The 25,811-nt window shown below is 46.5% G+C and overlaps 4 protein-coding genes across 4 annotated transcripts; 3 read left to right on the top strand and 1 right to left on the bottom strand.

The window, feature by feature from the left end:
• Window positions 1-9,265: 9,265 nt before the first annotated feature.
• Window positions 9,266-11,063, bottom strand: PtA15_17A181 (uncharacterized protein; the record flags this gene model as incomplete). Its single annotated transcript, XM_053164270.1, has 4 exons — window positions 9,266-9,579; window positions 10,209-10,344; window positions 10,412-10,482; window positions 10,553-11,063. 4 exons carry the CDS (start codon window positions 11,061-11,063, stop codon window positions 9,266-9,268), a joined length of 1,032 nt encoding a protein of 343 aa, XP_053028254.1.
• A 5,740-nt stretch (window positions 11,064-16,803) lies between these two features.
• PtA15_17A180 (uncharacterized protein) lies at window positions 16,804-17,855 on the top strand (the record flags this gene model as incomplete). Its single annotated transcript, XM_053164269.1, has 4 exons — window positions 16,804-16,847; window positions 17,292-17,349; window positions 17,437-17,606; window positions 17,696-17,855. 4 exons carry the CDS (start codon window positions 16,804-16,806, stop codon window positions 17,853-17,855), a joined length of 432 nt encoding a protein of 143 aa, XP_053028253.1.
• Window positions 17,856-19,742: 1,887 nt separating this feature from the next.
• Window positions 19,743-20,045, top strand: PtA15_17A179 (uncharacterized protein; the record flags this gene model as incomplete). Its single annotated transcript, XM_053164267.1, has 2 exons — window positions 19,743-19,908; window positions 19,975-20,045. 2 exons carry the CDS (start codon window positions 19,743-19,745, stop codon window positions 20,043-20,045), a joined length of 237 nt encoding a protein of 78 aa, XP_053028252.1.
• Window positions 20,046-23,765: 3,720 nt separating this feature from the next.
• On the top strand, window positions 23,766-24,102 carry PtA15_17A178 (uncharacterized protein; the record flags this gene model as incomplete). Its single annotated transcript, XM_053164266.1, has 2 exons — window positions 23,766-23,868; window positions 23,960-24,102. The coding sequence occupies 2 exons, from the start codon at window positions 23,766-23,768 to the stop codon at window positions 24,100-24,102; spliced, it is 246 nt and encodes an 81-aa protein (XP_053028251.1).
• Between the last annotated feature and the right edge of the window lie 1,709 nt (window positions 24,103-25,811).

The raw sequence follows: 25,811 nt of genomic DNA, 5'->3' as shown, positions 1-25,811 counted from the left end.
AAAAACATTACTGGGAGACATATGCGTCTGTAGGTCGGAACGAGTCTTTAAAAATCCTCTTGTCATTGGCAATCAATAAAAATATGTGTGTTTGCCAGTTCGATGTCGAAACCGCTTTCCTCTATGGTCAAATCGATGCTCCGGTGTATGTTCGTCAAGTCAAAGGATTTGAGGAGCCGGGCAAGGAGAGTTGGGTATGGAAACTCAACAAGTCGCTATACGGGACCAAACAGGCTCCGCGATGCTGGAAGGCCCATCTGGTAAAAACCCTTGACTCTATTGGCATGTATCCTCTGAATGCTGATGATGCGGTCTTTGCGAACAAATCAAAGACACTGTTTCTACATATGCATGTAGATGATGGCCTACTGGTTGGCGAGACTAATGCACTCGTGGAAGTGTTTCTTACAAATCTCCAGAAAACATATAAACTGAAGATCACAAATCGACCAACACAACATCTTGGATACACGCTTAAGTGGCTTGATAACGGAGAGCTAATCCTTCATCACACAAATGTTATCGAGCAACTTATTGAAGATTTCGGAATGAAGAATGCTAAGTTGGTCCGAACTCCAGCTCCGCCGAACATCCATGAATTACTGAACAAGCCAGATAGTCCGTTTGATGTTACCATTATGCAACGTGTAGTTGGAAGCTTGAATCATCTTGCTTTACATACTTGACCGGACATTCAGTTTACTGTCAATCAGCTAGCGCGGTTTGCATCCGAACCCACTCGGACTCACTGGTTTCTTGTCAAGCATCTGCTGCGCTATCTCAAGGGGACAACAACTCTTGGTCTGCACATACGCAGGACAAAGCCCTCAACCGAGAATAACACACATCTTGTTGGTTGGGCAGACGCCGATTATGCTAACATTATACCCTCTCGGAAATCAATTTCAGGCTATTTTATTCAATTTCTTGGCAATCCGGTATGCTGGCTTACAAAGAAACAATCTGTTGTCGCTCAGTCAACTACAGAAGCAGAATTCATCGCGATAAATGTATGTGCCAAGCAATTACGGTGGCTTTCAAACTTGATTATTGAATTGGGAATTTCAATCAATGCTCCGGTCATCTTTAATGACAATTCGGGGGCAAATAGAATCAGTCAAGAAGTTCAACTAAATCCTAACTCAAAACATATAGAGGTTCGATATCAGTATGCTCGTGATCATGTCAAGAAGAAGCGTCTGATTGTCAAGCAAGTTGCAACTACCGAAATGGCAGCAGATATTCTTACTAAATCACTGGGACCAAAGAAAATTGACGCAGCTCTGCAACAACTGAAGATGGTGCATGCGTGTAACATTTAGGGGGAGTGTTGGATTGAAATGTCACATGCATTACACAGTTGCATCAACTTCCATGACATTCTAGAAAGGAGTTCTCTGGACTGAGTGCGCTGGGACAACTCGCGGGCAGGACCAACAATTTTCGAAGCTGGAACAACACTCAAGACCCAAGGATCAAACTATCAACTCAAGCCGAACAATCAAGACTCAATCAGTATACTTCACATCGATATCACGCAAGGTACCCAGGGGGAGATCTAGAGTTTCTGTCTCAAGTGTACCATCATCTTATCGTCTGTCTGTTTTTGATTTTTTGATTTTTTCATCATTGATTCTTATTCTTGTTTTTTTGTTCAAGTTATTACTACTACTGGTTTTATCAAGTGTTTGCAATACAAGATCAGACTTCTCAATCTTACACAGCGACCCGACTCGATTCCAGGCGCATTATCCCATCATCACTCCTCCTGTCAACTACCGTCAACCCGCTCCCGGCAGACCTTCCGGACCAACTCCGGCCAACTCAGGCTCACAGCCAGGTTTACGACCAGCGGACAACTACCGGCCTCCTCCAAATCGCGGCCCTTTGCGACCGGTGGCCAGACGTGCTGAACCCAAACCAGAAGGTGAGACCCCTCCTGGTGAGCCAATGGAGTATGAGGACCAGGCAGCGCCGTCTCCGGAGGTGAGAAATGTGGAGTTTGAGTTTCCTTCTCCGGAGGCCCTTTTTGATACCGGAGCAACCCATCATTTGACAGGTGATAAGTCAGCGCTCCATCAATTTAGATTGTTAACTAAACCGATCCCCCTGAAAGTTGCCACTAATGGAAGTTCCCAATTCATCACTGCAGTGGGCACCCTGCATTTTTGTGGTCCCAGTTCAACTCCCATCAGGCTTGACGGCGTTCTGTACTGTCCCAACGCGAGCAACACACTCATCTCACCAGCGGCCCTTTGGATCGCCGGTTTCACCTTCTCTTACGATTGTCGGGACGACTCGTTTTCTGTTTTCTCTTCTGGACTTTTCTGGACCAAGTGCGTTCTCAACCCGCGCAACCGGAAATGGCTATTTCCTTTCCCCAAACAATCTATCCCCTCTGTTTCTCCTTTTCCTACCGCTACTGTCTTTTCTCCCTCCCATCGTCATGGCCCCATTGTTCCTGTACTTTCTGGCCTCCCTTCTGTCGTTACTCCCTCTCCTTTTTCCTCCCATGTGGTCGTCGCTCGTGCTAGCCAGGTAGAGGAAGATAATCCATTTGGTTACACCATTCCGGATGTAATCAAACGTGCCCCGGTGGATCCTGGCCTGACGGCGGATGAGAAGCGCCTCTTGCTAATCCATGTACAGCTTGGTCACGTTTCTCTTTGGGTCATCAGGAGAATGATTAAATTAAAAGCTGGGCTGGGTTTGCCGTCCGTCCTGCCTCCAGGACAGATTCATTGCCCCACGTGTATGGTTTCCAAAAGTGTCCATAAGAACACCCTTGCATCCACCCAACGGACCTTCCTGCCCATGGATCTATGGAACGTGGATCTTATTGGTCCTTTTGAGGTGGAGGCAAATACATTCTAACCATCAGGGATATTGGCTCTGGATATAATGAGATAAAAATTCTTTCTCAAAAATCTGAGGCCACTTCTTTTCTTATCAATACCATTCGGCGTCTTGAGTTGCACTCCGGTAAACCTCTCAAAGCTCTGAGATCGGACAATGGGGGTGAGTTCAATAGCCTGGTGTTGGCTAAATTTTTGCGGGAAAAAGGGATCCGAGTTGAGCGGGCGATCGTGTATCATCACTATCAAAACGGGACTATTGAACGTTTTAACAGAACTCTGCAGGATATGGGTAGGACCCTTCTCTTAGGTAGCGCACTGGATAAAACCTTCTGGGCCTTTGCTTTCGTGTGGGCGTGTTTCTTACTTAATTGGATTCCAAACAGCAGGAGCGGGGACATCACTCCTTTCAAGAAATTTTTTGGGCTTAAACCATCTCTGGATACCGCTCGGGTCTTCGGGGATCAGGCGTATGTCCACGTATCTGCGGAGAAACGGAAGAAACTTGACGAACGGGCGATCCCAGGCTTCGTGGTTTCTATCCTTCCAGATTCCAAGGGTTGGTGTTTTTACATCCCTTCTTCGAACTCCTTCGTGAATTCTGCAATAGCCACCTTCCGCCACCATCCCTTATCCAAAGACATAGCTCTACCCCAGTTCTCTCTAGCCGATATGTCGGATTTGAAGCTTGGTGATTTCCGTGACGAAGCAATGGCGGCCGAACAAGATGCAATGGTGGACTTGATATTGTTGTCTGTTCCCGAGATACATGCAGCTGACGTGCCAAACACTTACAAACAGGTGGCAAGGAGTCCCGACAAAGACCATTGGATGATGGCTATTAAGGAGGAGATAGAGAATTTGGCAGACTTAGGCGTCTGGGCAGTAGAGAAGGTGCCGGAAGGGACGAAAGTAATGACAGCCAAATGGGTGTTCACCAAGAAGTTGAAGGCGGACGGATCCGTGGACCGATATAAAGCTCGTTTTGTGGCGCGTGGTTACTCTCAAATTGCCGGCCTACAGTATGGTGAGACCTTCGCACCTACTGCTACCTTTGTCTCCATGCGCCTACTCTTAACCATGGCGGCGTTAAATAACTGGCCCGTTCATTCATTTGACTTCGTGGCGGCATATCTCAACTCACCCATAGACGAGGATCTTTGGGTGATTGCTCCCAAAGGCTTATCGACTCCACCGGGCTATGCTTGTCATTTGAAGAAAGCCCTCTACGGGACCAAGCAGGCTGCAAGATGTTGGTGGCGTCATCTAGCAGGGACGTTGGCTGAACTAGGATATACTGCTTCCAAATACGACTCAAGTATGTATATTGTTGAGGGATTCGGGAAAGGAGGCGCGATTTGGATTCATGTCGATGACGGGATAGTCACCGCGCCGAAAGAAGGAATCCTTCAACAATTGGAGAAAGATTTGTCTGCGAACATTCGGATCAAGTGGGAATGTTCATTAACTGATATTGTTGGACTCTTGATTACCAGGAGCGGTTCCGGTTTTGCATTGAGCCAACCCAAACTTATCAATAAGTTGTTAACGGATCATTGGGACGGCGTTACGCACAGTAAGACCCCGCTTCCGTGTGGCAATCTTCCTCTAACCAATACAGACGTACTCGGTACTCTTCCCTCTCAATACCTTTCTATCGTTGGTATCCTTAGTTATATAGCGGTTGGAACAAGACCTGATATTTGCTTTGCGGTTAACTTCCTGGCTCGGTTTTCCAAGTGTCCTTTGGGTACACATTGGAACTGTCTAAAAACCCTGATCAATTACATTGCGGCTACGAGGAATTGACCACTTCTCTTGCGACCGAAGACGGATCGGCCACCACTTCTTGGTTATGTAGATGCGAATTGGGGGGGTGAGTTCTCCAGGTCTACCTATGGCCTCATCATCCTTCACCACGGTTGTCCTGTTGCTTGGTTCTCTAAGCGGATAGCGACTGTAGCCTCCTCAACGGCGCATGCAGAATATATGGCGCTTGGGCATTGTACAAAACAAATTCTATGGATACGTAATTTACTCTTTGACATGTACGGTACTTGGTTTGTTGGAGACATCAAATGTGATAATCAGGCCACAGTAAAAATCAGCTCCAATGACACCTCCAACAAACGTGTACAACACACCGACCGGGAGTTCTATATTACCAACCAAGCCTTCTCCGAAGGAAAAATTTCCGTAACTTGGGTGTTGACAAAAGACCAGTTTGCCGATATCTTCACAAAAAACCTTAGCCCTTCAGTTCACGAAAATCAACAACTGGTTGTACAAGGGGCGAGCTAGTCGAGTGGGGGGGTGTTGTAGCTTGTTACGTAACCTTGGATTACGTCTCACTACATGCGCGTCATGAGTAACACTCACGGCATGTCTCGACGAGCAGTCACAGTTTCTCACACTCTTCCTTGTCATTGTCTCTTACATAATGTATACTATAAATACCTTGTATTTCTAGCACATTATGGTTTTCTTTATGCAATCTACGATTACTCTCTCTATTTATATATTCGAGCCTCTTTAAAAAGTACCGCCGGTACCCGCCCGCGGGTGCCGTGTACGGGTGCGGGTGTCTGAATATCACGAAAAACACCGCGGGTACCCGGGTCCACTTGGCGATCTCTAATTGGTTGACTGATTTGATTTGCTGATAGATGAATATTTCACTCAAATGTTGATGTTGAAGGTCTATTCAAGGGATAATTACAGTATCCCTTTCACTTTTATGCAACATTTCATGATAACACAATCAAATGAGAAGATAATAAGAGTGAAAAGGAAGAAAGGATCTTAGCTAGCTCAGTAGATGAGATGAATTTGGTTTTCTCTACTGAGTTATGTATACTGGGATTTGGGTATCCTGATACTCTGGGTTGTTTATGTGCTTTTGAAGTGAATTTTCTTGTGGAGCCCACAGCACAAGTGGTGGGGCTTCACACAAAACACAGCTTTTGTATTAAAAATTTGTCCAAGAATGAGGTCCATAAATTTAGCAGCCCAGTCAAAGGTATGTATGATCCAACTTTAGGCAAGCTATCATTTTTCATTAAGCATAATTTGAAATATGGTTCATTTCCGCTGATACATGTTTGATTACTTTGTCCCTATTTAACATCCCTTGACTATTAACCTCAGCGCCCCGGGATATGAATTTTGATTCCAACATTACTTGAAAATCATCCCTGTGGTATAATCCAGGTGCCCTCTGGATTGACCTTTTCCCTAACTTAACTAAGTCCCTCTATTGGAGGGGGGACACTGTCCCACAGGTCTGTTTGGCGCAATGCAAAAGTGTTTTACCACTCCACAGGTAGGGTGAGCCTTTGTTAAGTTAGACCTTTTCCTCACCAAGATTGGAGACCAAGTGATATGTGAGTCCCAGCTACCAGCAACCAATTTGTTTTGGCCAGGCGTGTTCCTTTTCCATTACTTGAGCAACATGAGATTGGAGACTGAGTCAGTTTCCACGGACTGCCCAGCGACGGAACCTTCCTGCAGGCCAGTTTCCACCAACCCCTTGGGGTCCTCATACTTCACTTCCTCTCGGTGAGACGGGGGAATCTCTGAGAGGCTGGCTAGGGTCCAAATCTCCATGTTTGATTGGCAGAAGGTCAAATTCACCTTCCTCATCAGTGTTCACAGTGGCTATTTAACACACACCACTACAGTGATACCAGAACAACTACCCATCCTCTCATTCAATCCCAGTTAGACATAGAAGATTTTTGAATACAACTAGAGGCAACGGTGAAACAGATACTATACAATACAGTATCTTCAGATTCTTGTGTATTGTATCTGTTGAAAAATACAAAATTGTAAATACAAATGTATTGTATCTGCCTGAAGATACAATACCATAGTATTGTATCAATAAATTATTAAAACTTGATTTTCTTGTTTTTTGCCACTGTGGACTGTATACAGAAAAACTATTGAAAAACATAAAAATACACTATCTTGTATTGGGCTGTATTCGCAACAAGATAACAAAGTTTGAATACATTTGTATAGTATTGGTCTTGGAATACAATACAAATAAATAGTATTGGGTGCAAAACAGATACAAATACAGGCAGATACAGATACATGTATTGTATTTGTTTCACCGTTGCTAGAGGCCAAAGCGGCTACGCCGCTGCAGGGTGTAACCCCCCGCCCCCTGTAAGCACATTGCTTGGTGTTGGAACTTGGATTGCCCCCCCCCCCTTTTCCAGTAGTCTCCACCATGAACCATCCCACTGTGAAAACATTAACCCCTGTCCAGTGCCCATCCCACCATTTCACACCCACACTCACGATTTGGCAGAGGTCTCACATTGCCACTCACACAGCACAAGCTCCTTTGGCCAGCCGTTTGTCCCCTTCCCCCTGCAGTTACCCTTTATGTCCCCCAACTGTATCACCCTGTGGGATAAGTGACCGCTGTGACTCTACTATTTGCAACTACTCAATCAATGTTTTCCATGTCACCAGTGTAAATTTGTTTACCAAATTTTATGATTTTGATCTGTTTTCAGAACCTGTTTGACAAATTTAAAGGGGAATGCCCTTCAGCACATCTGCTCCCAAGGCTCAACGGTGGGCCGCTACGCTACACTACGCTACAGGGCCACTTAGCGTTAGCGTAGCGGCAAAAAGCGCCCGCCCATTTTGAGTAGCGTTAGCGCGCTGTTAGCGCCGCAAAGCTGCGCTACGTTTCAGCGGCGCTAACAGTGCGCCAATTGTTTGTTAGTGTTAGCGCGCCGCGACAGTCACTACGCTACGCTACGCTGCGCTACAGCGCTTTTAGCGGAAAAAAGGCCTTTTTTTCAGCTAAAAGCACTGTGGTGCACCGTAGCGCGCGCTCTTTTGCGCCCTGCGTGTGTAGCGTTAGCGCAATTGCGCGCATCTGCGCTAACGCTACGCTAACAGCTAGATTAGCTGCGCACCCTTTGCGCGTAGCGTTAGCGCAGAGAAGGCGCAATTCCGCTAACGCTACGCTAAAATTTAGCGGAATTCCGCTACGCTACGCCACGCTAACGCTACGGTTAGCGTAGCTGGCCCACCGTTGCAAGGCTTAAAGCACTGAAACTGGAGCACTAAGCCCTCATTTGTTGAATAGAGTCTATGATTAACAGCAAACCCACCCATAAACAAACGCACACACACCAACAATGTATTTCAATGTTAGGATCCACTTGCCAATCACCATGTCCTTTTTTTCTTCAATTTCATGCAGTTCACCCAACAGGAATGTGTCCTTTTTTCAGAGTTTAATACAATTAAAAAGTGTCTGTTTTTATCCCTCTATTTCTATTTCTCTCTCCCTACATATTTGAATTGCTACAAGTGTGCAGATTGTCAGATTTATTGACTGAAATGAAGTGGTTAAAAAACACAACCATGGACTTGAAGACAAACCAATTGCTATTTTGGGATATAAGTTGTATAGGTTAGAGGATTTTTTTTGCTGAAAACCTTCATTGATATTGTTGATAAAGACTATGATACATCCTTGATTGATACCTTCTGTGTGGAAATTTGAAATGAAATTACAAAAAGAGCAGCAATGAAACTTAGCTACCAATGTCCTAGCCCCCCAAAAACACTCAAAAAACTGCATTTTTTCAATTTTCCCACCACAACAGAATAATTACAGCCCAAAGACTTGTACAGTGGAACATGGTGCACAACTATATCCTATCTAATTATAAGCAAACTAATTTCAACCGTCATTCTGCACCTCCCCAGAAGCACATTGGAGAATAATCCTAAATCACAGTCCAGCTCCAAGGTTGAAACAATTGGCTAAACTTCTATCAATCTTACACCCAAAGCATGAGAAGCAGCAGCATCATCATCACATCACTCGAAAAAATAACAGCTGAGGCAGATCTCAAACAACAAAGGTTGGATCCAGATCAACAATGTGAAGGGTGGGGACTGGAGGAAGAGCATGAGGAGAGCTGATGAAAGGACTGTAAACCCTAAGAATAGCTGTGTGGCGACTGATATGAAGGCAAATTGTATGTCAGTGTGCTATCAGTTGAGCAGGTGGTTGAGTGGACTGGCCCAGTTGAGGTATGTAGTGGAGACGCTTTGGTGGAGGGGAGCAATGATGGTCACAAATAAATTGTGCGTGGCTTTGTTGGGGTTCCACAACGGACAATCTCTGGCAATCAGCAGAAATAAAATCGGCCCCAATACCCATATATCAATCTCTTTTCCGCCGTGTGGGACACCTTTGAAGATTTGGGGCTGCAAAGCCTTTATATCCAAGAGAAGTAATTATCAATTGTCAGCAATTATCAAGAAGGTGCGCCTGCTAAAAAAACCTGGAAATTGATGCTCACTCTAATGTACCCATAAACGTCTCAAACTCGCTGCCCTCTCTGACGTAAACAGCCCGTCTAAAATCAACCAGTTGGGCAATACCATCCCGGTTGAGGATGACATTCTTGTCTTAGATCCCGATGGACGATGTTCCGTTCGTGCAAGAAGGCAACACCGTTGAAAATATGGCCAAAGATCCTGCGCCCCTTGGCGGTCAGCAGGCCATTGGGGGCCAGCTCGATGTGTTTGAATAGATCTTTGTTGTCTCCAAATCGGAGCATGACCAGACAATAGCAGTCCGAGCCCTCGAAATATTCCAAGATCCCACAGATGTTTGGGTGTCCGGTTTGTTGGTGAGGAACAGAGTGCCTCCGCTCACGTCCTCCTTTGCGCAAAGCTGAAAGAGGTTGCCTTTGGATTTTCTAGCTTCCATGTATGAGAAACCAGATGACAGCGGGTGAGCGATGAGGAGAGATGAAACTCCGATGAGCAAGCAAAACCAAATAAACTAATACCTATGAGAAACCAGATGACAGCAGGTGAGCGATGAGGAGAGATGAAACTCCAATGAGCAAGCAAAAGCGAATAAACTAATACCTGAACGAGGTATTAGGGATGACACGATATGATGAGTTGTGTGTTGCATGTCAAGTAACAAGAGATAAAGAGAATAAGAAATAGAACTGAACCTATGAGAAACCAGATGACAGTGGGTGAGCGATGAGGAGAGATGAAACTCTGATGAGCAAGCAAAAGCAAATAAACTAATACCTGAACAAGTTATTAGGGATGACACGATATGATGAGTTGTGTAGAGAAGAAGGAAGAATGGAACAGTGAAACACAAGGTTGACTAGCGATACATGAGAAGAGAAAAACCTAAAGTATGATAGTCAAACCTTGAGAGTAACCGGTTGATTATCCTTCAAACCTAACCCAGCCTCTTGAAGATTGTGTGACATCCAGTCTTTATTGTCACACCATGTACTGTGTGTCTATGTATATGATTGATGTGTGATAGTTGACTCTCCTGAGATGGTCCAGGAGGGTCCAGGACGTGAATCTTGACCAGGACCGGACCAAGTAGTTTGTGGCGCTCCCAACAGTCTGCGAGGATTTGTTGTTTGATGAAGTACTTGATCACCAGCGGCGAGCCGACTGGCTATCCGTCTGCGCCCTTCTCCTGGGCATGTTTGATGATACCGTAATCACCGGAGTCTCTCCCTCACGCCCTCAATAACACCTTGTGCGGCCAATAATTCCGCGAAGAGCTCGGGATCCCCGGGCTCAGAGACTTCATCTACAATGACCAGAAGTCCGTCCAGCTCAGCTTCCCCGCCTGGGAGTACGACTACCTCCTCCCGGCCTACCGGAGGAGTGGATGACGGACGAGTCCAAGTTGCAATGTCCGGTGATGGCAGAGTATGAGTGCGGGTTAATGGTTTTCCGGGCGATTACATCATGGAATAAGGAGCATGGTTGGGAGGCGATTGGAGTGGCTTTATCAAGAAGCGAGCAGAGTAGGGCTTTGGAAGGGAGAAGTTTCAGGGTGGAGTATTTGGTGGGTGAGCCAACGGAGTAGGAGGACATGGCTGTCAGGGTGGGAAAGGAGTGGTGAGGCTTGGACTTGCAGATCTGCAAGGTATCAACAAGTGGAATTGAGGGCACGTAGAATAACCCAGGCCATAGATAATGGATGTTGATGTTGATGCAAATTGTGCTGGTGTGCAATCTTGAAGACCTTGCTTGTGCTGTTGTTGAGGGCTGCGGAGCTGTTTTCTCAGGAAATGAGGCTTGGGGATCTTGGAGGCTGGAAGGGATTGTCCGGAACAGTCTGGATCTCGTCCCCATCACCTGGACCAGCCCGGAGATAGCCACCATTGCCACACTCGTGCCCAGCGCGAGGCAAAGTGATGCATCATACAGCTGAACTATGGCGGGTGTGGCCTTGGATGGTTGCCAGCATGGTGGGAGGATAGTTGAAATTGGCAGCAAGGCAATATCTTCTTCTGACTGGGACCGAAGGGGTGGCGTGGGTTGGGCAGGCAACAGGGTGGCGGTGGAGACAAGGTCAGCTGAATACAAATACAGGCATGGAGGTTGATGGGATATTATAAATGGAGGGTGGGATGGGCAAGTTTCCCCCCCCCCCCCCCCCCCCCCCCCCCCCAGGGGATCCGGTTTCGTCCGCCCCCTCCCTGGAAGCCCCCTAGTTACTTGATTAGGCCCCTCCTTGGCAGCTCTTTCAAGAGTCTTTCACAACCGGCCCTTTTTTGCTTGTTGCTTTGGCACAGCTGGAGGGTCATCCATAGGGCATTTGGGTCTTTGGGGATATTTTCAACTGCTTTGTGTATTGTCTAAATTGTGTGCTCTTCTGTTGTCTTATTTTTTAATTAGAAATACGCCAAAACTTAGATCTAGGTTTCCATGTTTGTGTGGATTTAATAAACTTGGATTTAACTAAGGGTCAGCCTAAATGCACTCCAACTTTTTACTTCATGTACTCCATCTTTTTGGCTTACAGTGTTGGGTACTCCAAAAGTTTTGGTGTGCCAGAGATATGTACTCCAAAAACTTGGAGTGCCCACAGGAGAACTCCACATAATTTGGAGTACTGACAAGAGTACTCCAAAATTTGCAGAATTGTTGGAGTGCTTAGCCATGCACTCCAGAAAAAAGGGAGTGCATGGCCAAGCACTCCAACAATTCAGTGAATTAATTTGGCTTCACAATCCAGTGGGTTCAACATAAATTGGAGTGCACTCTAGTGCACTCCAAATTGTAAATTCTTTTTTTGAGTGAACTGGAGTGTACTCCAAATTTTACCTTTTGTGGATTGCACACCTGCACAACCTTTTTCATTCCTCTCATTTACTCCACCTTTTCAAAGAAAAGTGATGACACGACTGAGGAAAGAAACCAGCAGAAAGGAAAGAAAATCAGAAGAAAAAAAAGAGTTTCAAGTTGCCTTAGTCGCCTCGTCCTGATAGAGATCCATGCCTTTCTGGACATGATTGTACCAGGCTTTTGCACATTTCAACGTATTCTTGGTGGCCAAGATGGGAGGAGGGATTGGCTTGACCCCGTCCTCCCCCTCCACAAGGGCCAAGGCCCAGTGATTACCGTTGACGTAGAGAAGATAGACGGGCTCAGTTTCGTTGGATCCGGGGCCAGTTCTTAGAGGAAGGAAAGAGGCGCAGGATTCTAATGAGATGAAGCAGATCGGTCGTTGGTACACATTGGCAAGGATCTGACCGTGAGAGAATTTATCAAGCCAGTTTTTGCGTTTGATTTTTGATTTCAAGTTTTCCACCTTGAGGCCGTTGATGATTGTTTTGATTGGCAGGGCTCCACCCTGTAAATTGGTGTAGAGAGCCTTTTTTTGCAGAAATTTCTCCTAGCATCTCGTTCCTCACGCGGAACCATCCATTGTTGTCGTACCCAAGCGCTTTCGCAACACAGCGGAACCCGCAATTACCATCACCCAAAGGATCGAAGATTGATTTCACATATGATTTCAAAGGTTGTGGAATCTGCTTGGTATACCTCGGCTGATCAGATGTATAATGTAGTAGATTATCAGCCCAGGGTTTTTCTATGCAATGAAATAAATAGGGACTCACCTCTCTAGACTCAGGAACGTCTTGCCCGGTCTCATCATCTCTAGACTCAGGAACGTCTTGCCCGGTCTCAGAAACCAATGGACCATCATCGCTATCTTCATTGTTTCCTTTGTTTTCTTCATCAAATTCCTCTTCGTCGGTGGTATCGGCCTCTTTGTTGGTGGTATCGGCCTCTTCGTCGGTGGTATCTGTTTTTCTGATTCTCTTGGACTGTCGTTCAGGGGCCTTTGAGGCCCTCTTTGACCGGGCGATCTGATCCTTTTTAAGTTTTGCTTCAACGATTTCATAGGCTGACGGATTCCTTCTTGTTGAAGTTGTTTGTTTTCTCTTCAAAGCAGGTCGTCCTTTTGTCTTTGTTTTGGCTTTGGGTGCTTGTATTGGGACGGCCATGTGAGTCCCAGCGACGATTTGATTGAGTTGCTCAAGAATATTTGCAAGCATGTTGGGATCTTCGCTAGACAGTGCAACTGTCAGCTTCTTCATTTCATCATCTAAGTTGACTTAAGACTCTTTTTTTTGCTTTGGAATGGATCAAATTAGTAATTGTGAAATCCACATCTTGAAAAATCAATTGCTTACCTTTATTTCTGGATTGTATCAACGGTGGGCCGCTACGCTACACTACGCTACAGGGCCACTTAGCGTTAGCGTAGCGGCAAAAAGCGCCCGCCCATTTTGAGTAGCGTTAGCGCGCTGTTAGCGCCGCTACGCTGCGCTACGTTTCAGCGGCGCTAACAGCGCGCCAATCGTTTGTTAGTGTTAGCGCGCCGCTACATTCACTACGCTACGCTGCGCTACAGCGCTTTTAGCGGAAAAAAAGGCCTTTTTTTCAGCTAAAAGCACTTTGGCGCACCGTAGCGCGCGCTCTTTTGCGCCCTGCGTGTGTAGCGCTAGCCCAATTGCGCGCATCTGCGCTAACGCTACGCTAACAGCTAAATTAGCTGCGCACCCTTTGCGCGTAGCGTTAGCACAGAAAGGCGCAATTCCGCTAACGCTACGCTAAAATTTAGCAGAATTCAGCTACGCTACGCCACGCTAACGCTACGGTTAGCGTAGCTGGCCCACCGTTGATTGTATTTAAGAATCCATTGAGAATGGAAATTTTCTTGGGACAAAGCATCATTGCTTCCGAGTATCTCAGAGATCCAATGAGCACAAGGGATCCCAATTCCAATTGTAACGGTGTTGGAACACGGGTCAGTCGGGTCAAGATGTGCTAATTTTTCATATTGTTCAAGACACATCTTGATTGCAAAGGTTGATATGCGGCCAAGGAGCGGGATGAAAGGTTTTAGGACATTCACCAGAGTCTTGACGGTATCTTGACCAAGCAATTTGTGAACTTGGTTGAGCTACGTGTCAACGGCATGAGCTAAGGAGTTGAATACTGTGAGCAGGTCTCCAGTTGAGTTTTCAATGAAGGGTTTCATGTAGGCGTGGCCGGATTCAACTCATGATGTATTGAGATTCCGGAGGTAGGGGTATTGGCAAGCCCAGGCAACAACAAAGAAATCCTTGACCATTATATTTGTTTCAAGGTAACTCAAGACTGCCGGACGATTCTTGAGATGCTTTTTCAGGTTCTCGAACCGTTCTTTGTAAAGCTTGGGTGTTTTTGCGTTTGTAACTCCTGACCAAAGTGACATGAAGATTTCCCAATTGTCTTTGGGGTTTTTAACAGCCTCTTTTGCTTCGCTGGAAGAGTCAGTTTTACTTTCTTGAGAAGTCGCTTTTGATTTGAGGGAGGCGGGTTTTGTTTTTGCCGCGGGGAAGTACTTCTTACAGTTTGTCGTAATATTTTTTTTGATGTGCCCAGTGCACAAGTTTGCTTGAAAATCCGGGAAGACTGTGGCCAAAGCTTTTTGTAAGGCAGAATCACGACCAGTGAGAAAGACTTGAGGTACGCGTTGTGGTCGCCAGATGCGCTTTCTCAAAGCATTAATTGCCCAGAGGTAATTTTCATTGTCCTCGTACTTCATAAAGCAGAAGCCAATAGAGAAAGATTGGTTGCTTGCGGCCTGATCAATTACATGGAGAAGAGGAAAGTTGTATCGGTTGGTCTTGTATGTCGAATCCAAGAGCGCAACATGATTATTGATACGGGCCAAGTGAATTGAACCCGGGTGCGCAAAGAACAGGTTTAGAACAGCACCGGATGAGTTCACCTTGACTTCGTACAACCAGTTACATTCCTTGAGGATAGCCAATAGAGCCTCCATTGGAGTCCGGCAATCTAGATCCTCACGGCGAATCTTCTGAAGCGCGTTACTAATTGTCTTGTTGGTTGCATGAGTCTTGTTATCCGAAGTTCGCAAATCCAACAAGATCTGCGCCGGCTTGAGATTAGCTTGCGAAAGCTTACGGATCTCATTTAACTGCTCCGGTATGAGCCGTTTGTGCGCAGAATGACTTGAGACACCATTGGACGGGCCATGGTTGTGTGTTCCTTGTAAAACCTTGAGTGTCCAAAACTTTTCAATTAGCTTCTTACTAGTAGGGATCGAGCCTTTCATGTGAAAAGGGCAGTTTATCTTGGTTGAGGCAGTTTTACAACCAGACTTATTCAAGATCGTGGCTCGGAATCGACCGGATCAATCACACTTGATGTAGACATTTTTCCCGGGGTGCGAGTTGGATTTGAAAATGGTGTATCCGTGTTTCTTGGCCCAAGCTTGACAGAAGCTGACCAAATCATCCATGGAGGTGAACCAAGCACGAGGGGGAGGATCCAACGGCCCTATATTGACACAATATCAGCACAAAAGCCCAACTTAGCGTCCCATTAGATCAAAGAAACACACCACCAGTGGAAAAGTCATACTCCTTAATATCATTGATGATTTCGGAGACGGGCGCGTCAGAATCCAAGCCTTTGTTTTGAGCGCTGGAAACTTGATCCTCTCGATTGTCACCTAGATCGTTGTTGTTGAACTCCTCTTTCTGGACATGTGGCAAAGGGACGGTGGGATCTTCTGGCAAAGAAACGGCAGGATCCCCAGAAGGAACTGGGGGATCCAGAGAAGCAACGGCAAGATCTGGAGAACAAACGGTGAGTTCCAGGGAACAAACGGCGAGTTCCGGGGAACAAACGGCGAGATCCGGAGAACGAACGGCGTTTGGTGAGGGAGCTGCAGCTTCTGAGGGTGGGTTCGCCTGTTTTTGGGGTTGTTGGATTGGAAGCAAAGCCAGAAAGCTTTGCATTTGAGCCCAAACTTCTGGACTCACCGTGATGCTATCACCAGTGTTTGATGGGGTGTTTGAGCCAGTGTTGGGAACCGTGACGCTTGGGTTTGGTTGGATTTCTTTGGCCAACATTTTTCTTGGTGTGTGAAAGTGTGGGATTTGATGAGTGGAATCTGATACAAGTGCGTCTCTTTGGCTGATTTTTGAGAATGTAGAAAATGGTCACTGCCCCAAGGGGCCAAGAATGGGTGCGGTGATTGGAGCATGGGTGCTGGTACTCCATATCTACCTGGAGTTCTGAGGTCTGCACTCCCGGTGTGGGGAGGCAAATCAGCATAATTGGAGTGCTGGGAGAATGTACTCCAAACTTATAAGGGGAGTGATTGATGGAGGCACTCATCAAATTTGGGAGCCACTGGAGTGCAGGGCTGTGTACTCCAATCACAATGGAGTCCGGCTGTCTGCACTCCAATATAGTTTGGCGTACTCTTCACGGTACTCCAACCACTTTTGGAGTACCCGCTCCATGAACTCACATTTGGAGTACATGAAGTAAAAAGTTGGAGTGCATTTAGGCTGACCCTTTAACTAATAATCCTCTCATTTTGTTCCAGTGCCACCCCCCCCAAAAAAAAAGTTTTCAAGAATTTCCACTTTAGTCCCAATTCAATCTCACTAACAATTTCAGAAAATTGACCTGAATATCTTCGCAGAAATTTCAAAATGATTGCTTGTCAATATGTGTTAAATTTTATGGCCGTAATTGGTTTACTACTGGCCAAAATATCACCTGTTGAAGCAATAAACAATGCACAATGAGACTGTCAGGAAGTGGTGCCGAAGCGGAACAACAAACAATGTATCGCGTGCGCATCGCAAGCCCCACTTTTCTTTTTCTCTGTTTACAACGAGGTATAATAATCCTAGACCACAGTATATCTGATTTGACCATTCTGAATGGAATCATAAAAAAACAGAGCGCTGCAACGAATTAAACTTGACACCAGTGGAAACTCCCCACATCTTCCTACAATTGAAGGTAAAATTGAGGTGATATCTGATGGCTGCATAGTAAGAAATTTTGTAATATGTTGACTGCATATTATTACCAAAAAAAACTGGAGGAAATGTCTCCTATACACTGCTGATATCTATTACTTCTTGAAACAGGTAACCATTTTTAATCCAACACGTGCTCTTGTGTGAGTGGAAATGAGCACTGATGTCATGGTTCTCTGTATCAGCTTCTTTGGACCAGTTTGAGAGCGCAAAGATACTGATTGAAAATCCTTCTTGTGTGCAGCACCATTGACCAGATCAAAGTGAACCTGGACGCTTTCTTCAGGAAATGCCCAGAAAAGGTATGCTTATTTCTGTTCATTAGATTTGATAGCTTGAACTAATGAGGCAATCTTGAGTCCATGCTGATGCTTGACCTTCTTTTATAGGGCGGCTCTATGAAATTTTCAGATAACCCCAAGGTCCTTCTGAAAATCAGAAACCGCTCCCCACCAGGCTCAGCGTTTGAGGCATACAATCCTGATTTCGAGCTTGAGAAACCCTACTGCTCTCAGTCCCCTGAAGCACCAAGTATTGGAGACAACAACAACTGTATCGAGTCAGTAATTCAGAGATCTCCAAGGTTCAAATATTCTGTCCCTCTATTCTGGACTCTGACCAATTACACTTCCTTTTTCATTTTACTAGGGCCGTTGAAAGCCTCCAAACAGATGCCCAGGGTCGTATCAAAGCCAGAGGAAATGGTGTAATTACAGCTTTGAAATCATGTGGAGTGAGTCAAAAGCACAAACGCAATAGAAATGTTCAGATGATCAGGCAAACAAATGGCACTAATGACAATTCCTGAACTTCTGTAGTTGAGTTTACACACAACAAATGAAGCTGTGGTTCAAGTGTCCGTGTTTTGATTAAAAATCCTGTTGGATTTTTGTTACTGACTTGGTCAATTAATTTTGGATGGAACAGGATGAAGAAAGATGCTACTGAAATGATCAGAAAACTGATCCAAAAATGTGATAAGCAGGTGAGTAAAAAGACCCACCTACTGATCAATTGCCTCTTAATTTATCTGTATGTAATATGTACATAAAAACAAAGTTTCATCAACCTTTTAGGAGCACAGGGACCAAATGGAAGAGTAATTATATCTGTATATCCTTCTCATCCATTATAACCTGGAGATATTTGCATCAATTTTTTCCTGAGTATTATCTCCTCCTAAATGTCATATATTGACTTATGTAGGTATGCTTGCTGTGGGATTTTCAAATCTATTGTATCACCTTCAGCTAGCCAAGTATCAAGTTTTGAAATCCATGTTGAAGCAGATAGTGGTGAGATCTTGTTATTTTCAGTTCTCTGTGTTCATTCATTTTGTTGGTTGTCTATTTTCCTTCTCTGACATATTAGCTTTACTGACCTAGAGCAGCCAACAAGGAGGGTAACTTGACGCGTCTATGTATCCAGAATCCACAGTAGTATTTCACTCTGTTCAACTTCCAGGTAATCCAATTATCAGTCACTCCTTTCTGTTTTCTTTTTTCTTTCTCTCTGTTTCATTTTGTCTCTTGTTGTGATCATTTCAAGAATTTATTCTAGTCCTTTGAGTGTTCTTTCAATCTGCTTCAGCTCTGACCACTGCATGAGATTGGATTATGTACATAACTGGAGGACATATTTTCATCAGTGTCAATGTCAACATCTCTCCTGGAGGAATTCCTTTCAGGAAATGCCCTAGAAGGAAGTCCTTGAACTTTGTCTGGTGAAAAATGGTCTGAATTACAACCCACGCCACCAGCAACTATTTCTTAAGATCTCCCACTAAATCCAGGTGACATGAGGTCTTCCAGTGGAGGACTCCATGTCACCTTAAAAATGGCTTGATTATGGCTTGGTAAGGCAGTCAGTCAATGTCTAGTGAAGCTCAATGTTGTTGGGAAAAAACCCTTTAGTTCCTCAGTATTGTTGCAGTGCAATACAGACCCTGGTTCATGAGGGTCAAGAATTCTTAGCCAATTACCGGGAATGTAGTGGGAGGTGATAATGTCCAAGGAGGGGCGAGACCAAGGCAGCCCCCCCGCGACGAGGGCCTGGAGGGGAGCGGGCCAGAGAGCCCGCAAGAAGGCACAGGCAGCAAGGGGCGCAGCAAGCCCAAACCATGACTGCGGCAAAACCACAGGCCCGGGAGGCAAGACCAGCCGGAAGGGACTGGGAACCCGGTACCATCGGCTAAGGAAACCTTATCGGAACGGGACAATCCTCATCAAGGTTTCAACCCCAGCTGGCTACTGACAAAGGTGAAACAAATACAATACATGTATCTGTATCTGCCTGTATTTGTATCTGTTTTGCACCCAATACCATTTATTTGTATTGTATTCAAAGACCAATACTATACAAATGTATTCAAACTTTGGTATCTTGTTGCAAATACAGCCCAATACAAGATACTGTATTTTTACGTTTTTTGATAGTTTTTCTGTATACAGTCCACAGTGGCCAAAAACAAGAAAATCAAGTTTTAATAATTTATTGATACAATACTATGGTATTGTATCTTCAGGCAGATACAATACATTTGTATTTACAATTTTGTATTTTTCAACAGATACAATACACAAGTATCTGAAGATACTGTATTGTATAGTATCTGTTTCACCGTTGCTACCGAGAAAGGATAAGAGACATCTTTTTTTGCTTAGTTCTCTTTTGTCTTTTAATCCTCAAAGCAAGAATGTCAAACTCAATGCAACAGGCGACGGCATTCGTAAAACAACTAGCAGGACTTCAACAACAGCGCGAGGAGGGCACGGAAGATCCCGCAGCGACGCCAAAAGAAGAGGCCGACGAGGTACGGGAAGGGTTGCTGATGGACTTAGGCCAACCGCAAGGCAAGGGAGGTAAGTAACAAGAGGAACAAGAGGAACACGACGGAAACTAAGCATAACTTGCCTTACCGCTGTTAGCCACCAACCCAGAGGAAAAGACGGACAATACGTCGAATATTCGCGCCCAAAACAAGCGAGGATGGCCATGATCAGGTAAGTTATACAGCAACCCAAAGGAACCACATAATGAGCCAAAGGAAGTCCTGACCTGGTTGGCTTACCCCACCAGGATCAAACCCAGTTATAAAGGGCCCAGGAGGCCACACCAGCCCAGGAAGCGCTTCGAGCTTGGAAGGTCCAGGACACCTTGATCAGGATGGCAGAGAGAGCGATGAAGGCCGAAGAGGATGGAGATATGGCAATGGCAAACCGTCTGTACAACATCGGTGCGGGCCTCGGAAGAGCGGTGCTACGAGCAAACCCAGCAACGGCGGTCCCATCTGGCGCAGGAACTGCGAACTCACCTCTTATAATCGAGGGCTTGAGAGTCACCGTCCCCATCACCGGAAACAACCAGATAACCAAGGAGATCAAAGTGGTGCAACCGTTGGACAAAACAAAACCAAGCGAGACAGCAAGCGGTACAGGAGGCCTCATCTGCGACAATTCAGCGGTCCCAACATCAGTCAATGTGAGACTCACCCCCTTTTTTCAGAAAAACCTAGAAGAGTTGAAGGGCCCGCTGCCACTAACCATCTTCAATGAGGAGTGGCAGGACAAGGCTATAATGCACTGGTCAGAGAAGAAACCAAAGGCCGAAGCGGCAGGAACCGACGTGTTTTGTTATTTGGGGTACCCTTACCCAAGCGAGTACTGCCAAACGTACAACAAGTGGTCGGTAAACCACCAAGGTTTCTATGCCGCCCTCAGGAAGATTCCGACCACAGCTCACACAACCTTTGCCGGATGGCTAGTGATGCACAAGAAACACTGCGACACAATCATCATCCGAGACGGATACATGACCGGCCTGCGATATGACATACAGATTAGAGCAAATGCATTTGCACACCGGGTGACGTTGGGAGATGGGCGCCGCTCAGTGGCAAATATCTCGGTCTATAGGGAGGACGTAGTTCGGAAGGCCTACGGGAAGGCAACAAAACTTGACAAGGTAAATTTCCCCAATAAACCGTACTCAGCAGGTGGCAGGAGATACGGATGGGACACGGCGACGGCCAGCCAAAAGCTAAAGGCAACAACGGAGGTAACGCTCTTCCCCTACACCTCCGCCAACCCAAGGGCCGTCAAGCCGAAGGAAAGCAGCAAGGACAGCAACGAAGGGCTTCTCCAGACCAAACAAGGGGGTATGAGAAAGGCGGCCAGGGAAGCCAGAAGCAAAACCAGGGAGGTTACAAAGGTAACCGGTACAACCCCAGGCACGGTGACCGAGAGGGAGGCCAAGACGGCGGTTGGGACGGAGGCCGAGGAAGGAACTTTTAGTAGGCAAACAATCTAAATCTCTACCTTGTTTGTTTTTCCGCCCATACCAGAGGTTGCCGGATAAACAAAATCCCGCAGGGGGGTAAACCGGTGACTGCACCAGCCCCCCCCTCCCATTTTTCTTATACATGCTCCTGGTTATAGAATATTTCAAGAAACTACCCTCCAGAGGGATCATGATGACCCTGGGCATATAAACAATGAAGTGAGAAATGCGAGAGTAGTCCGTGATGTGTGCTCCTTTGTCTGTGAACAGTGAGGAGGAGAGCCAAGAAACAGAAAATGAGAGAAGCGAAGGCAAAGGAGAAAGGCCCTGCCAGGCATGGCCAGAAGGAGTGACGTGCGAAATGGAAATCCCGCGGTGGCGGGAAGCCTTGAAACAAGCGAACTTGCTCCCAGAATTCAAAGATGTACTAGAAGGATTCGAGCAAGGTTTTGACCAAGGTATCCCCCAACATGTGGTAGAAGGATACGATGACTACTACACCCCGCCAAACCACAGCTTGGCCCTACAAGCGAGAAAGAAAATAGAAGCGTCAATGAAGAGGGAGGTGGAAGTGGGGAGGATGTATGGGCCGTATACAAGGTAACAAGTAAATGAACACTTTCTTTTCTTCCGAACTTGCCCGCTAGGAGCGGCAATCAACGGCGACGGGTCTCTACGGCCAATAAATGACCTGTCCTTCCCTTGGGGGAGGAACAAAATCCCGTCAGTAAACTCCTTTGTGGACTCAGATGATTTCCAAACCACATGGGACAACTTCAACGTCGTTGAAAAATTCCTGAAACGGACAAAAGAACCAATCCTACTGGCCATTTTCGATTGGGAAAAGGCGTATCGGCAGATACCAACAAGGCCGGATCAGTGGAAATACCTAATGGTGCGAGACTTTGACAACGGGATCATGCTAGATACAAGGATCGCGTTTGGAGGCATGGCCGGTTGCGGGTCATTTGGACGACCAGCAGACGCATGGAAACAAGTGATGATGGCAGAGTTTGACGTCCTAACCATATTTAGGTGGGTGGACAAAAATTTATTTGTGAAAAGGGCGGGGTCAAACCTCCTCATGACAGATGTGGTGAAACGGTCCAACGAACTCGGAGTGAAGACAAATCAAGAGAAATATGCGCCTTTCGCAGAGGAGCAAAAATTCGTGGGTTTTGTGTGGAACGGAACCAACAAAACTGTCCGACTCCCGGAGGAGAAACTAGCAAAATGGATTGCGCAGGTGCTAGTATTCCTGGAATTGGGCGCGGAATTCTGGTACAACGAGGTAGAAGTCATTGCGGGGAGGCTAAACCATGTGTCATATATCCTCCCACAACTACGATGCTACCTTTGCAGCATATACTGATGGTTGAATAGCTGGGTGTACAAAGAAAGAAAGCAACCTCTGCCAATCGACGTGGAAGAAGATCTCAGAGTTTGGCTATCAACGCTCAGGAACTTTGAACCAACCCGCTTGATAACATCGCAAGAGCCAACGGAAGTGGGCTGGGTAGGAGACGCCTCAACGTGGTTTGGGAGAGGAGTCCTTATTGGAAAACAATGAGCGCAATCCTTCCTCAAGTCACACAAGGAATTAGAAAAGGGGATATCCCTAGAGCTCAATATAGAAGAGGAAAGGATATCACGCCTCGAGACCATTGCGGTAAGACTAGGGCTGCTAATGCTAATTAAGCTCGGTGCAAGACGTGGGAAGAACTTTATTGTATGGACGGACAACACGACCACGGAGACGGTGATAAACAAACGGAAATCAAAAGACAAGTTTGTAAACGACTAATGGAAAATCATCCAAAATATCCTGATTGAGCGGCAGATAAATCTGCTAGCGAGAAGAGTGATTTCAAAGGAGAACCGGGCTGACGTGCTTTCACTAGGATCACGGAGGAGCCACTGTAGTAGCAACCAGATAGAGATAGAAGTACCTACAGACTTACAAAGCTTAATAGAACAAGTACTATAGTAATGAATGCGTTACAATCTGCGCAGCGGCGCAAGGAAATGATTTGGAGCACGGTAGCTAGAGTTGGGTGTGGATAGGCTAGCTCCGAGCAGGGCTCCAGTCCCCTGGAGTTACGGGTTGGGCTCGGACCTTAGGGAGATGTCCCTAGACAGCCTAGATGGAGTGTGGTGACCTGAAAGGCACCCGCCCCCCTCTCCTCTCAAGGCCCAGCTAGCAGAATCAAAGTGCTTGCGGGAGGCAAAGAGAGAGGGAAAGGGATTCCATCCCACCACAACCCATACTCGAGCAGCTTGGAGAGAACAGGAATCTCGGGCTGCTCTAGATGACTAAGAGGAATTTACCCTACATTAGTTGTTGAAAGAGTCAACCAAAAGAGCGCGCCAGTACGCGCTACAAAGATAAATTCCTCCACGGGCTGCTAACATAGCCGCGGATTGGACGACAGTTCCGGTGATGACCGGCCGGCTCGGCTGGCGGTTCTCTGGCTGTCCCCTGCTGTCCCGCGAGGCTGACGTAATCGCGGCAAAGAATTCAGTACCAAAAGAAAAGATCGGCGGTGCCTTTGCATGAATCCGCCACCTTCTCCCTCTTTCCTCACCATCGTCATTAAGTACTTGCTTTTATTTCCTCTCCCCCCATCTCCACAGTAGATCCGCAAGCAGCAGCCATGAGGCGGGCAGAGCTCGGTCTCGGGTTGATCCTCAAGCCACGCTCGTTCGTCATCAGTTCTCCAACACATGCCCTCCTCCCAAGGCCATTCGACAAGCTCCTTCAAAACAACTCGTCGTAGATTCGTCCGAGTCAATGAGAGCAACGAAACCGGGATCGAGCTAGCACCCTGTTGGAAACCAGAATGGAGATGTCCTGTCGAAAAATATATGCTGGGACTGGCACTTTGAATACTAGTTTTGCCAGGGGCGGCAAGCACACATTTAGTGGTTAGTCTCCCAATGATTTCGGTATGGATGTTTATTGCCTAAATTTTTCTTTCTAGTCCTCGGCCTGACTTGTCACTCGGACTGGAACAAATTATAGGCATCTCGCAAATCGAAGCCGGCGCACATTGATCTGATGCTGGTAAGCAGTGAAATCTATGCTATTATCTACCATTGTGCACTGTCATTTGCCAACCCAGTCCGTTTTTTGAAACAGGGAAATTTGGATGGTCAGAAGCCAGTCAAAGTGTTCGATCACAATTAAAAGGATGCTGCATGGACGTCGCTTTGAGAGCATCTCCAACGGACTCGCTAAAGCGGGACTCGCGACCCCAATTTAGCGAGTCGGGCGAGTTTTCGGGGTCCAACGGACTCGCTATACGACTCGCCAAACGCCTCCCGAGTCGCCTCAACTCGCCACAGCCCTCCACTTGTGGCGAGTCTGCTCCAACCCGACACTTGCCTCTTGGACCACACCTCGCACCAGCTCGCACCCCACGCACACCTATACCGCACGCCACCTCACCTACTGGCTGATCCTCTTTTCATTCAATTGGATCTCGCTGCCGATGAGCGATCATCAATAGGATGACTGGGCATCGATGCCCATGACCGGTCATCAATAGGATGACCGGACATTGAGACCGATCACCGGGAATCAAGACTGATGATCGGTCATTGACACCGATTACCGGGCATCGAGACGGATGACCGGTCATCGAAGCCGATGCCCGGTCATTGAGAGTGATGACCGGTCATCAAGACCGATGACCGAGAATCGGGACTGATGACCGGTCATTAAAACCGATGACTGGGCATCAAGACTGATGGCCGGTCATCAAGACCAAAGACCGGGCATTGAGACTGAGGACCGGTCATCAAGACCGATGACCGGGCATCGAGAATGATGACCATGACTGGATGCCCTATTGATGACCGGGCATGATGCACATGGCCGGTTATTGAGAGGATGACTGGCGGGTGTTCAAGAATCGGAAGGATGACCAGGAGCTGGTCATCTGTCTGTGTGGCTCGAAGGGCAAGTTGTGGTATTGCCGACAACAAGTTGGTCCAGCCTCTTTTTGGGTCTCGATTTCTGGCGAGTCGGCTGTGGACCAAGCCTGGGATACCCCGTTACATGTGGTCCAGGGCCGCGACCCAGGGTCTGCGCGATCCAGGGACCGTTGGAGATGCTCTGACCATTTGCAGACGATCCCGACATCTATGTCTCACACCGAGTAACAACTGGCGTCTCTTGTTTTTGCAATCGGATGCAGCTAAGATTATCTTGGGGTTTGCAGACTTCGAACCCGACATCATGGCCGTATTCCTCCAGGAGATCGTTCAACTCTAACCTCAGCAAACCAAGATCACAGATCGTGACAAAAGTAGGCCAAATGCATTTCGCCGGCTCCACGATCTTGCTAACCCTCCTAAAAACTCATCTCATTCAATTACAGGACAAGATGGAAGCAAACGACCAATGATATGGAAACTCGGTTGAGCAACCAACCAACCTTCCATCAGGGATTTGAAACAACAAGTTCCACCTGTAATGTGGAGG

Source organism: Puccinia triticina, chromosome 17A (assembly GCF_026914185.1).
Source record: "Puccinia triticina chromosome 17A, complete sequence".
Taxonomy (NCBI): Eukaryota; Fungi; Basidiomycota; class Pucciniomycetes; order Pucciniales; family Pucciniaceae; genus Puccinia; species Puccinia triticina.
The sequence above is the reverse complement of the archived record's forward strand: the minus strand, read 5'-3'. Positions and strand labels throughout refer to the sequence as shown.